This window comes from Phascolarctos cinereus, unplaced genomic scaffold (genome assembly GCF_003287225.1).
Source record: "Phascolarctos cinereus isolate Bilbo 61053 unplaced genomic scaffold, phaCin_HiC Scaffold_1;HRSCAF=81, whole genome shotgun sequence".
Lineage (NCBI taxonomy): Eukaryota > Metazoa > Chordata > Mammalia > Diprotodontia > Phascolarctidae > Phascolarctos > Phascolarctos cinereus.
The window spans coordinates 51,958,561-51,971,522 of NW_027555514.1; the positions used below are offsets into that span (position 1 = coordinate 51,958,561).

At 40.2% G+C, this 12,962-nt stretch overlaps 1 protein-coding gene across 1 annotated transcript in view; it reads right to left on the minus strand.

Moving 5' to 3' along the window:
- Positions 1-250: 250 nt before the first annotated feature.
- DBF4 (DBF4-CDC7 kinase regulatory subunit) overlaps positions 251-12,962 on the minus strand; it is a 37,871-nt gene continuing 25,159 nt past the window's right edge. The window contains 11 exon segments of the mRNA XM_020987467.2: positions 251-1,209; positions 1,212-1,724; positions 1,726-1,891; positions 2,689-2,807; positions 4,970-5,070; positions 6,541-6,544; positions 8,050-8,123; positions 8,126-8,181; positions 9,963-10,005; positions 10,471-10,501; positions 12,839-12,915. Of these exon segments, the coding sequence (XP_020843126.1) occupies positions 865-1,209; positions 1,212-1,724; positions 1,726-1,891; positions 2,689-2,807; positions 4,970-5,070; positions 6,541-6,544; positions 8,050-8,123; positions 8,126-8,181; positions 9,963-10,005; positions 10,471-10,501; positions 12,839-12,915 (1,529 nt within the window). The 3' untranslated portion in view covers positions 251-864.

Below are 12,962 nucleotides of genomic sequence, written 5' to 3' on the forward strand. Positions count from 1 at the left end.
TCTTTAACATGCCTGGTGCATAGTAGGCATACAAATGCTTATTCCTCCCGCTCCCTCGTTGTCCCTTCCGTACATTTTCAGAACTTTACTGGGATGTTTGTGAGGCATCTGGGCTCTACTAGATCTGAACACTATCTTCACACATAATTCCTCCCAACCACCCCCCTCTGCTAAGGTTGTTGAAAGAGATGAAAAGCTTGCCAACTTGCACAAGCACTCCGAAGAATCAAAAAATCAGATCCACTAAGGAGCCTTTTCTTTTGTTTTATTGTACTGGCACATACTCAGTTCTTCGAGAAAATCAAAGGACAAATCAACGTGACACACCTTAGAACATTGCTCGAGGGGCACCAAACATGGCTCTTGAGGCAGCACTCACTCATCTGCACACTATAATTTGTAAACATGCTCCTTTTACCATGATAACAGTTTTCAGTGGTATGCATATTGTCCCAGATCTGATATTTAAACAGATTTAATTGTAACACCAAATTTGAGACACTCAGTTTTTAGATGAATTCCATAGTTACTCAAAATTGCCTCCTTCAGTGCAAGTCATTTTTCTTGCAGTGCAAGTTCTATTTAACTGCTCATTCAGAAACAGTTTTATTTAGAAATTATGTACACAATATGCGAGGTAGCAGACACCTTAACTTCAGCTGCCTTTACTTACATAAAAGTACTTAATTCTTAAGAAAATACTAATAATCATCTTTATTCTTAATATTTACACTGTTATTAAAATGTACAGATGACACAAAATAATAAAACAAGAATTTTTACATACATATAAAAATATTTTCAGGGATACAATCCTCGCCATTTGTGAAAAATACAAATTAAAAACAAAAACAAAAAACTCTTCTAAAACCCAGTAAATGTGGAGGTCGAAGAAGAAGAGAAAAACAAGGACAACAAACTATTCTCATTTTCTTCCTCCCAAACCTCTAATGTGTCATGTGAATTGTGGTTTTCAGAATAGCTTGTAAAACCCAGAAACTCAGAACTGTCTTCACTGGTCTGAAATAATTCCACTAAAGACTGTATTGGTGAACTACACACACTGTCTTCTTCTTTTGCTGCAGGAAATTCTGTTTTATTCTTTAAATGTAATTCAACCTTCTTCTGACTTCTTTTTTTGTTTCTTCCTAATACTATTTTTACTTTTCGATGCAGCTTCCCTGAAGGTAAACTGTCTGTACTTTCAATATATCCGATGCTTTGGGTTCTTCACCAGGATGACTATGGAACATTATCTTGGCTTGACCAGCAGGTTGTTCTGGTAAATTGCTAATGACTCTACAACTAGAACCAGTACCATGTGGGGAACTAGTGCCTTTTTTCTTCTGCCGGGTATCTGGGAAAATCATACTATCTGACTTTCGTTTCAGCTGAGACACATTTTTGTCTGTTTTGTCAAAATTAGAAATGTGCATAAATGTCTCTAGGATATATGGGCAGCATTCTGTTTTTAGTTCTTCTAAGTCTTTCTCATTCATAGTTCCTTTATGGTCAGAAACAACTTCAGGAGTATATCCCTGCCTATCTTTATTCAGAGGTAGCTGTGCCAAATTCAGCTTCATGTCCCTTTCCACTGGATTTATTATATAAGATTTTCCACAGTCCAACTGTTCTCCGAGTTTGCTTGTTGAGTTGTAAGGACATGGACTACATGAAGCAAATAAATCTGTGGGCTCTGAACTGAAGGCAACCTTCTGTTGAAGGATCCTTGCTTTCTTGATATTGGAAATCCTGTTTCGTTACCTGTTTGGTAGTATTTCCCCGAGAGTCATTCAAGGAAACACAGTGCAATTCCCCTTGTTTTTCAGGTTCATTCCTTTTACAAGTATTTCCAGTGACAGGGACAAAAGAGCCAATACTGCATTTTATTCTTTAAACAAGGGAAAAAAAGAAAAGAAAAAACATTAGACTAGTTACTGAGCAGATTAGATACAATTGAAACGAGGAAAATATCTTTGGAACTATCTTATAAAAACCAAGTAGCGGAAAGACTGCATTAAGGGAAATCTAGGAATTCCATTCCCAGCTGGTTTGCCATTATCTCCCTAAATAAATGCCCTAACTTTTTTTGTTTTAATTTTTAAATAGGTGCCATTAAATCTATTTTATTCTGTGTATGGATTTTTGTTGTCATCTTAGGCTGAAGATTCTGTACTTGAATGGAGAAAGAAAACAATGAACTAGCTTGGAAGTCAGCAAGGCCTGCGTTCCAGTCCTACCTCTGACACAAACTGGCAGTGTGAGCTGTAGCAATCCCTTAACCTCTCAGGGAGCTAGACAACTCCCCAGAGAAGGTGGTGACCTGCAGTGGTAGAGGGAGCTACTATCCAGGAGCTCACAATTGTCATGAAATAACAGGTCTAGTCTGAAAAAGCATCTTTTCAAGGAACCAACCAGAAAATTCTATAGGTTAGTCTAGCCAGGAAAAAAAAGCAAACCAAAAAACCCCTGAAACTTCAGAGTTCTATACCCCTCACACTATGTATAGTGTTTAAGAAATGTTACTCCCTGAAAATATATCTTAGCAAAATGTGCATTTCTAAAGCCTATAATAGAGACCAGAAACCTGGAATTCTTCGAAAGTCTGGTATGTACAAAAATTCTAAATCTAAATCTATGTAATTTTCTTCCCTTTTTAAAATTAAAGTATCTAAATTAAAAAATTACCTTTTGGATATATTGCTTCTGTATTCTACAAAGTCATACACCAACTTGGATATGATATCATCAACAACTTGATACTGAGTACTTTGTGCAAAGTTTCTGTGCTGTTCACTTAGAAGATGCTAAAATAAAAAACAGAAGCACATGAGGGATGCAGCACAGCAAATTATAAAACAAATGAAAAGCCTTTCTGCTCAGGCTGTTTTCCTAACGTCATCTTGCCTTAAAACATGTTTCATGACAAGAAGGTTCTCTAATATTTTAAGGAAGGGCTTCCAACAGCCAAGGTCACAAAAAGGTTAGCAGAAGTGGAGTTTTTGAGAGAAAAGATCAACTGCTTCAAAAGCCTGTGGTCCTTCCGTGTAGGTGACTGGAGAGGCCCACTGAACCCAAACATGAGCCAGGCATCGCCAGGTTAATTAAGAAGAGGCTGCAGACCAGCCGAAGCTCGATGTCCGGGAGCGTCTTAAAATCACTTTTCTCCTCTATCAATCATTTTCATCTTTACGACATTTCCTTAAGTGGCGAAAGGCTAACAGCTGTACTAATTTCACAGGTATGAAATGAGCCACCGAGAAGCCAAAAGTCACAAAGTTTTCTGGTTATGAAGGGTTGAATGCAAGGGGGTTGGGGTTGGGGGGAGGTTGTTTTGAACCTTCCAGGTCAGTGTCAACACAAGTCTAAAGAGGGAATCAGGATAATTCTGATCCAGAAGTAATTCCAGAGGCCATACTTTGTCCAATTCTGGATCCTACAATAAATATGGTAACTGGAGGATCCAGAGGAGAACAGAATATAAAAAATGAAATGCTTAAATCTCATGAAATGTTAGAAATGAAGGCATATTTAAAGGTTAAAGATATTTAATGCTGAATAAATGGATGTCACCGATCAAATATATTAAAGCTGCCACAAGTGGACAGAGTCCATCTACAATGTAACCAATGCTTTTTTAAAAATAGGGAAGCCAGAACAGCTGAAGTTGAGAGGATCAAGAGAATTGCGTCCTGAATAGACACACTCAGAAAACTCTAGAAGAGCCTTCTTCTCAGGAACTTTTCCAATATCACTTGCTTGTATAAGGGAAGTTATATGCAGCACGCAGGGTCCTTTCATATAATGCTATCGCTTAACATTGTTTTACTTGATGAATTTTTAAAAAATAATATGCCTTACATGGACATTTTAGGGCACAAATTTATTCCCTCAAATTCCTACTACAGATGGAAGCCTGAGTTTTGGTGGTGGTTGATGACTTTAGGCAAGTCACTTCCCTTGGTCTAGGATTCAGTCCCTTCTTGTTTAAAGTGAGCATGTTGAGCTAGACCACCTCAAGTAAATGAGCACTGATGAAGCACTGTGTCTCAGACCCTGTGCTGAGCAATGGGGATACAAAGAAAGAATAAAGCCAGATCCCTGTCCTAAAGGAGCTCCTCTGCTGGTGGAATGTAATCTCAGAGAAGGCAGCAGATTAGAAAAGAGGAAGGAGCCAGGGGGACACATGGGAAGGAAAAGAAAAAGGGGCCAGGCTCTGAGAAGTCTGTCTGCTTGTGTGCATCTTCTCCTCAGCCAAAGACTGCTCTCCCGGTTCTCTTAAGGGCTCCATCACATGTAAGTGTCCAGAGAAACATCTCAGAAATGGAAGAGGGAGGAGAGCTGAGACGCCCAGAAAAAAACGCCTTTGGTCCTGTTCTCTGCGGTAGGCCCTGGGATCCTTTATCCTGACGCTAATTCAGTGGCACAAACTCAAGCTCAAGGACAAAGTAAAGAAACAGGTGACACTTTCTATTTACAAACAACTTCTCAGAAGAACCATTTCCAGGCCATTTCAGTTTCTGTCGGGGAAGATCTGTATTTCTTCCTCCTAGCACTGAGTGTTGGCATCTTTCTAGAGCAGCAGAATCAGACTCACTACCAGTGGTTGTGCAGGTATGCCAGGAATAACAGGAATAGATGATTTTTGTAAAAGCAGCAATATTGCTGAATTCAAACAAATATGCAATTTAAATAAAAAGGTAAGCAAATTAATACAAAAGTTATGATTTTTATGGAATGTCACATGGGATCCAGAGCTATTAGACCAAAAATTTTTGAAAATTTTAAATGCTGGCTTTTCAAAAATAAGTAATAAATCTGACAGTTGATTTTGGCTCTAAAATTTTTTGTTGAATTATTCTGTCTATACTTGTCAAGTTCTAAATCATGGAAAAACTGAAAATCCACTTATTTATCTAATAAGAAGTTTTAAAAATTGTCCTTTGTCCAATGATAAGAGGAAGCATACAGCCTGTAGCGCCTCATATCTCTGGGAGCAGCACTCGCAGTAGCCCTTCTTCCTGTTCTCTCGGAGGCGAGGCTGCGCGGGTGGGCAGCGCCCTTCATCAGCTTCACAGCCTGCTCGGTTCCTGTTAGAAGGCAAATGCTTCCAATGGGCATGGGGCAAAATCCCCATACACATCTACATTTAGGGCTAACGTTCAATTTTTATGACACAACTTTCTATTTGAAAATGAAAAACAAGAACAGTTATTATAAATATTTATCATAGTCATATAATTATCAGAAAGATACATCTATCCTAAATGACAGCAAAGAAAATCTAAGTTACTTTCACAGAAAACGACTCCTTTTGCTTAGCAAAACCTTTTTTCCACAGAACAAGTTAGTAATGTAAATAAAATTTAAAGAAATGCTTCAAACCAATTAATAAACTACTATTTTTAAACATCATGGACATTAGAAGCACTCATGAAAAGAACAGTATAATACCTTTGAAATATATTCAGAAGTTATGACAAAAAAATTTTTGTTTAAAATGTTACCCATAATAAGCCTAAGAAACTAGATGACACGAAATCCAATTCAATAAACACTGACTAATTCCAAGCCATCATGCAAAGAGGCTGGGCATAAGAAGACAAAAGTGAAATGTTCTCTGCTCTCACAAAGCTCACACTCAACCCTCCACTTTGGCGAGCAAATACAACATGTGAGGGATGGAAGGTTCAAAGGGGAGTCGAGGCAGCAGCAGGGAGTAGAGAAGGACTCCAAGAGAGTAAAGGGAGTTGGGATGGCAGTGTCCAGGTGGGTGGGGAACAGGTAGTAGTACTCCAATCTGGCTAGGACCCAGAGTGAATTAAGGAGAGGATGAAATAAGGTTTGCCCTGGGATGTGGAAAGTCGTAAGTGAGGCAACAAAGTGGTATGGTGGATAAAGTGCAGGTCCTGGAGTCAGGAGGAAGTGAATTCAAATTCCACTGCAGTCACTAGGGGGAGGGAAGGGAAGGGAAGGGAATAATCATTTACACAGTGCCTTTCACAAATATTACCTCACCTGATCCTCATAACAATCCAGGGAGGTAGCTGCTGCTATTACCCCCACTCTACACTTGAGGAAACTGAGACAAAGAGAAGTGAATTGACTTGTCCAGGGTCATATAACCAGCAAATGTCTGAGGGTGGATTTGAATTCAGGACTTCCTGACTCCAGGCCCACTGCTCTATCCACTGTCTAGCTGTGATGCTTTGTTGATCTCAGTTTACCCATCTGTGGAAATAACAACAGCATCTACCTTCTAGAACTGTTGTGAGAATCAAATGAGGTAATATTTGTAAAGTGCTTTGTAGACTGAAAAGCACGACAGAAACGTCAGCTACTATATTCTGTTGTTTTTGAAGAGCTCCATGAGCACACGGGGCGGTCTCCTGACTTGTGAGTGAACTGGATTTCAGTGAGGCAGAGCTGCACAGAGTCACCAGCCTCACTGGCGATGGCCCAGGATGCAGTGGATGGCCTCGGGGCATCTTCGACGGACCACGGCACCTGCTTCACCCACCTCTGTGGCTGCTGGAACACTGTTCTCACCTGCCCATTCTGTGGGGGAACTCTTCACATGCTTGGGGTAGGACACCCCCTAACTCCCCAAAGGGTTTGAGGCCTGTAGGTGATCCTCAACCGAGGGCTTGCTGAGCCCTTTTCAGGGCTGCTCACCCACCCTGGGTGTCACCTGCCACCCAACTCTCACCTGGGGCTCCAAGAAGCTATAGCATGCGCAGCAGCCACACTCTGTAAAACCGGCTGCTATAAACGACAAGGTGAGAAACTGGTATTTTATCCTGGACACAACAGAGCCACCCACCGTAGGTTTTCTGAACAAGGGAGGGCCATGGACAGACTTGTATTTCACGACTATTAATTTGGTGGCTGTTAGGAGGATATACTAAAGAGAGGAGACACTAGAAGCAAGGAAATCAACTAAGAAGTTATTTTACAACAGGCTAAGTGAGAAGTGATAAAGGCCTGCACCTGGAGGGTGGCTGGGGAAGTGGCGAAGGCAGATGCAAGAGATGGGGTGAAAACAGAATTACACAGTGCAGTAAGGCTGAATGCAGGCCTTGCCCCATTTCTGAAGGGCATCTGCAATGGGACCAAGTTCCTTAACCACTCTGAGCCTTAGTACCCTCATCTGCAAAATGTGCCTAACACTCACTTCAGTGGGTTGCTGTAAACACCAACTGAGATAATACACATAAAGCTTTCTGCAAACATTAAAAGACTATAAAAAATCACATCATTTTTGGACATGGGGGTGAGGAGCGGAAGCAGGTAGGGGGGACTTTAGGTTGCAAACGGTTACCAGAAGCATGGCAAAGTCCTCAAAAGAAATGTGAAAAGAAGTTAGGAAGAGGGACAGAGTTAGGTTAGCACAGAATACCTGGATCTGCGAGTCATCTGCAGAAATGACAACTGAAGCCAAGGAAGCCAACGAGATAAGCAAGAGTATAGATCAGGATGTCCTGTTCTCAGGTCTAGGGGGTCCAGGGATAGAGAACATGGATCAGAAAACACCTCTCTTTCTTTCACTAACCTTTAACTGAAAATGAACATTTCCTTCAATTATGAACACAGGTAAAACCCCATAGTAGCATTAAGCTTTATCTGCCAAAGATAATACATGACACAAAAAAGACTATGAACCCCTGGCGTAGAGAGAAGATAGGAGGCCCTCAGGCTGCACCCTGGAAGACTCCCACACTCCAGGACTAGACAAGGGAGGGAGATTTAATGGTGCCTGACTCTGTCCAGTGGTACACTAAGTGCAGGGGACACAAACACAAGCATGCAAACCCAGCAAGCTGGTCCCTGCCCTTTACCAGGAGAAAACACCACATGAAGGGGAGCTGGGAACTTGGGGAGCGCTGGGGACGGGGGGGGGGTTGCAGAAACAGAGAAAAGCTCGCAGCAGCTACAGCTGGTTTCTTATTCAATCAGGTATAACCTGTTTACCTTCAAAACAAAGATCTATTTGAATAGTAGCACAGCAGAGATTAAAAGAATGTAATTATTAAAATTAAAGATTCAAACCAACCTTTGTTTAGCTTGTGTTTGTTTCTGCAGACTAGACGTTTTATCCAAATCAAAAGGACTGCAGGGTTTAGAACGGAATAGTTTATAAGAGGTATATTGGACAGCTGAAGGTAAAATGGTCTGTAATGGCTGGAAGACGGGGAGAAAAAGAAATTTTAAGGTGAAATGAAATAAATAAAACTGCTTTGTAAACAGAAGTTTTATATTTCAGAACCAAATATTTCATTTAGCTATAAATAACTTACTTAACACATCATACATTCGCTTAGTTCTTAAAAATACCCAAGTTACCACATGGCAAGGTCTGAGCCAATCAGATCTTCGAATACATACAGGGGACATGGGGGCTTCCCTCGACCAATGCAGGGAGCAGCTTCTCTGCAACAAGCACTAAGGTTAGGGACAGGGCTGGGGAGCCAATGGAACCTGAATCTACCGGGTCTTCTTGGCACTGAAGCCCACTAACATCGTGCTGCCTCAGACTACACACATCATCTTCTGAGAACACTTTAAACCTCAAGCCTGGTTTTCTTTCACCTGTGAGAATAATACAATTATGAAGAGAGCCCTTCCCACTGGGGTTAAAACCAGCAGAGCCTTTATGTAAGTGGCACCCATAAGCCCCAGAGGGATATTCACCAGATGCTTCTGAAAACCAGAGGCACAAAGAGACATTTCCTAAACGAAGAGCAACCGGAAAAACTTGCCCTAATTCAAAATCTTTCTTAGGAACTCTGGTCTCCAATAAGAGTCACAGCAGAGATGCAGTGCTCAGCACACACACACACACTGCACATGTTCTTGTTCAGCTGTTTTCAGTCATGTCTGACTCTTCGTGACCCCATTTGGGGTTTTTTAGTTGTCATTTCCTTGTCCAGTTCATTTTACAGATGAGGAAACTGAGGCAAACAAGATTAAGTGACTTAACAGCTAGTAAGTGTCTGAGGCTGCATTTGAACTCAAGTCTTCCTAGATTCCAGGCCCTGTGTTCTATCCACTGTACCACAACTAATGCTTGTTGATTAGTGAATAAAAGTGCGGTCAGTTCTCAGGGTTCTTCTGCTGAAATCAGTTGTAACAGATGCCTGCACAGTATGCTCTCAGGTAACTGAAGACATGTGTCTTTTTTAGACTTGGATTGTGATTTTATTGACCTACAGAACTCTCAAGGGAGGAAAGCCCTTCTACCAAAGCATATCTATACTCACTCTACAACTTTTATTCCTATATAGCTGCCAAGGGCACTGAGAGGTTGTGACATGTCCAAGGCCACATGGTCAATATGTGTCTGATGAAGCAGGACTTGACCCCAGGTCATCCTGACTCTAAGGCCAGCTCTGGTCCACTAGGACCTGATGCCTTTCTATTTAATCCTACCTCAAAACCATTCCTACCATGCAATGATGAAAGTAACAGTTCTAGGTGACAGTTCTCATAAAACTCCAGGTAGAGAAATTGTAGTTTAAAATAATAAAACAAAAACCCCAGATAGAACAGGCATCTGGAAAGAGGAGGTTCCAAGCAGTCTCTTGCACACCTCACAGCTCTAGAAGAGGGGGAAGACAGGCTAGTGGTCAGGGGCCATGGTACAGGAAGGACACATCTCCTGACTTCTCATATAAACTTTGAAACATCACCCATAAGGTTTTATCAGGTCTGATTTCTAATCGCCACCACAAAGGAATCAGATAAACCATCTTCATATTTGCTATCTCAAATCTGCCTTTACATAGCATTTATTCTGAATCAAATTCTATTTTAAAACCTGTCTTTTCTCTAATTAAATGTACTTTATGGAATGTAACTGTACAACCTTTGTTTTTCCTTTAAAACTGGAGAGTAGAAACCTTCAAACAAAATTACTAAACTATTTCCTCCATTTTTACTTAGATCTCACACTTTGTACTTACTGGCTTGAATCTTCTACCTTTACAAATGGCTTTTTGAGCCTTCCTGCTGGGAAACACACAAAACATTCCTTTATTGTTAAATACGAATAAATCCACAGGCAAAGATCTTTACAAAATAATCCTAACGGCACATTTTCATCTTTTTATAGCCAGTCTACGGGTTACTCTGTTTACCACTCTTAACCCTGCCAAAAGGCAATAATATCACCAGTTTAAAGAGCACTATCACAGACACGAATTTATTTAATTCTCACAACAACCCAGAGGAAAAGGAGAAATGGTACGTCCCATTTACAACTGAGGAAACAGAGTCTCAGAGATATTCAGTAATTAATTCGCTACCATACTGCTAGCATGTGGCAGCTTCATAAAGTGTCTAATTTTTCGGACTTCCAGACTTGAATTCTGCTGCCAGAGAGCCACAGATTGTCATAAAAGGCCTGCTGATATAATCCTATGAACTTTTGTTTTAAAAAGAAAGCACTTTTAAAGATGCCAAAATACTTACTTTTTGTTTTCTGAATATCTACTCGTTTTCCCTGAAAGAAAGAAAAGACAGCTGGTGAGAATATTCAGTTTAAGAACAAGGTCTTTTATTGTAACTGCATTGTCAATTTTTTTCACTAATCAGTAATTCTAAATGTAGAAAACTACTGTAAAAAGCAGGGATAATTCATGTAAGTAAATTCACAACCTTCCCACGCCTTAGCAGAATTCCACTTCTTGGTGGCCAGCTTTCTGGTAAAGAGGGTCTTCGAATCGTCAGAGGACAGGCATACTGTCTGTATCAGGTGGGCCGTACCCTAAGTCTTTCCCAATTTTGCAGGACACGAGAGAACTCAAACTCCACACAAACAGCCTTTGAGGTTCCAGGACACTGTCACGCCCTTTCATGTCATCAGAGTGAGACTTTATTGGAGTCTTTTGAATAAAAACACAGCTGACATAATAGCTCCCATTGACACAGGACATTAGGGCTTATAAAGAGCTTTCTCTTCAACTCTATGAGGGAGGCAGCCCAAGTGTGATCTTCACTTTCTGACAAGAAATGAAGGCTCCCAGTCACACAGGCTGAGACCCAAGGCAGTTCCAGATGTAGAGACTTTTGTCTTTCTTTCTTGTTTTCAATCTCATACTGCCTTTCTGGGGCCTCGTTTATTTATGTAGACATGTGTTAAAAATAACTTGTATTTAGTTATTTTTTCTCAACTAATTATCACAAATGTTCTTCAAGATTATATAGGTAACAAATCAAGGCAGTCACTTAAATTCACTTCACTAATTCATTCTGAATACAGAGGAAAATAAAATTGGGTGATAATAAAACAACTAAAAAATCAGTTCTACTTGCCTTTGTGTTTTTAATAAAGAGAAGGCAGTCTGGCACACTGAAAAAGGGGACAGTGTCGGAAGTCAGAAGACCAGCTTTGTTTCTACTACAATTTAACTAACGACACAACCTCATCTCTACTGACCGTAGGTTCTTCACCCACAAATAACAGGGATTGGTTAGGTACTAGGACTTTCTTTCATTTTACAAATGAAGAAACTGAGGCACTGAGAGACTACCAGACTTGCTCCACGTGCCACAAGAAGCAGCAGCAGAGGGGACTTGTGACTACACCACTCTAACACTCCCTCCAGTCATTAAATTATGCGAGTCTGACTACAATGCATAAACCACTGCCCTCTCAGTTAGCGCCCATGCATGGGAAAAGGGAAGAAGTAACAAGAAGACACCATTCATTCAGTTAAAAGGAATTTTAAAAAAACCTGCTAGCCTCTAATCCTCTACATTACTCAGTAATAAGACTCTGACTTTAAATGCCCATACAGTGTAAAGCACTGCGCCCAGCACCAGGGAAGACTGGCTGCTAATGAGATCTTGCCCTGCCCCCGTGGGATATAAGAGCAGGAAGCGGAGTGAAGCTCTTAAGCAGCCAGGCTGTTTTTTGTCAGTATCTAAGCCAAGATAATCTTTATTTTGTTTTTTTTATTTAAAAAAAAAGTCCCCAGATGTCCAGATTCTCACCCAGGTCTACAATCAGATTTAAAGGAAAAGCAGCAACACCTTGGAGCCAATCAGAAGCACTCCTCAGGGGTCAACCCTTCAGGCTTTCTTTGAAAGGAGCATTTTTGTCTGTATCCCAAAGAAAAAAGAAAAGGACCTATGTGTACAAAAATATTCATAGCAACTTTTTGTGGTGTCAAAGGATTGGAAATTGAGGGGATGTTCATCAATTAGGGAATGACCAAACAAGCTGTGGCATATGATTGTAATGGAAAATTACTGTGCTATGAGAAATGATGAGCAGGATGACTTCAGAAAAACTTGGAAAGACTTCCATAAAAAGATGCAGAGTGAAATGAGCAAAACCAGGCGAACATTGTACACAGTAAAAGCAGTATTATATGATGAACAACTATGAACGACTTAGATACTTTGATTAATACCATAATCCATAAAGTGCCAAAAGACCATGATGAAAAATGCCACCTGCCTCGAGAACTGATGAACTCCCGAGTGCAAACTGAAGTATAATTTCTCACTTTGAAAATTTTTTCTTGCTTTTTTTGGGAGGTTTGGCTAATATGGAAATAATATTTTGCATGATTTCACACATGTAACTGAATGCTTGCCTTCTCAGTGGGTGGAATGGAGACAATTTGGAGCTCAAAATTTAAAAAGGATACTAAACATAAATAATAGATTGATTACAAAAAAAAAGGAACATTTTCCCTCACATTTATTTGTTTGCATTAGAAAGATCCAGGAGAAGGCATATCATTGGAACTAAAAGCAGGAGGACAAAAACATGATTCTGCCAAGACATTTCCCTTCTTTAATGATTTCAAATATTTAGAAAAATACTCACCACCTCTCTTAGTGATGTGCTTGATTTCTTGATCAGATACAATTCTTTTTTCTTTTGTTCAATATAGCATTTAATATCTTTATTAAAAGAAAAAAAGGTTTAAAGTTATTTCTATTCAGAGTTA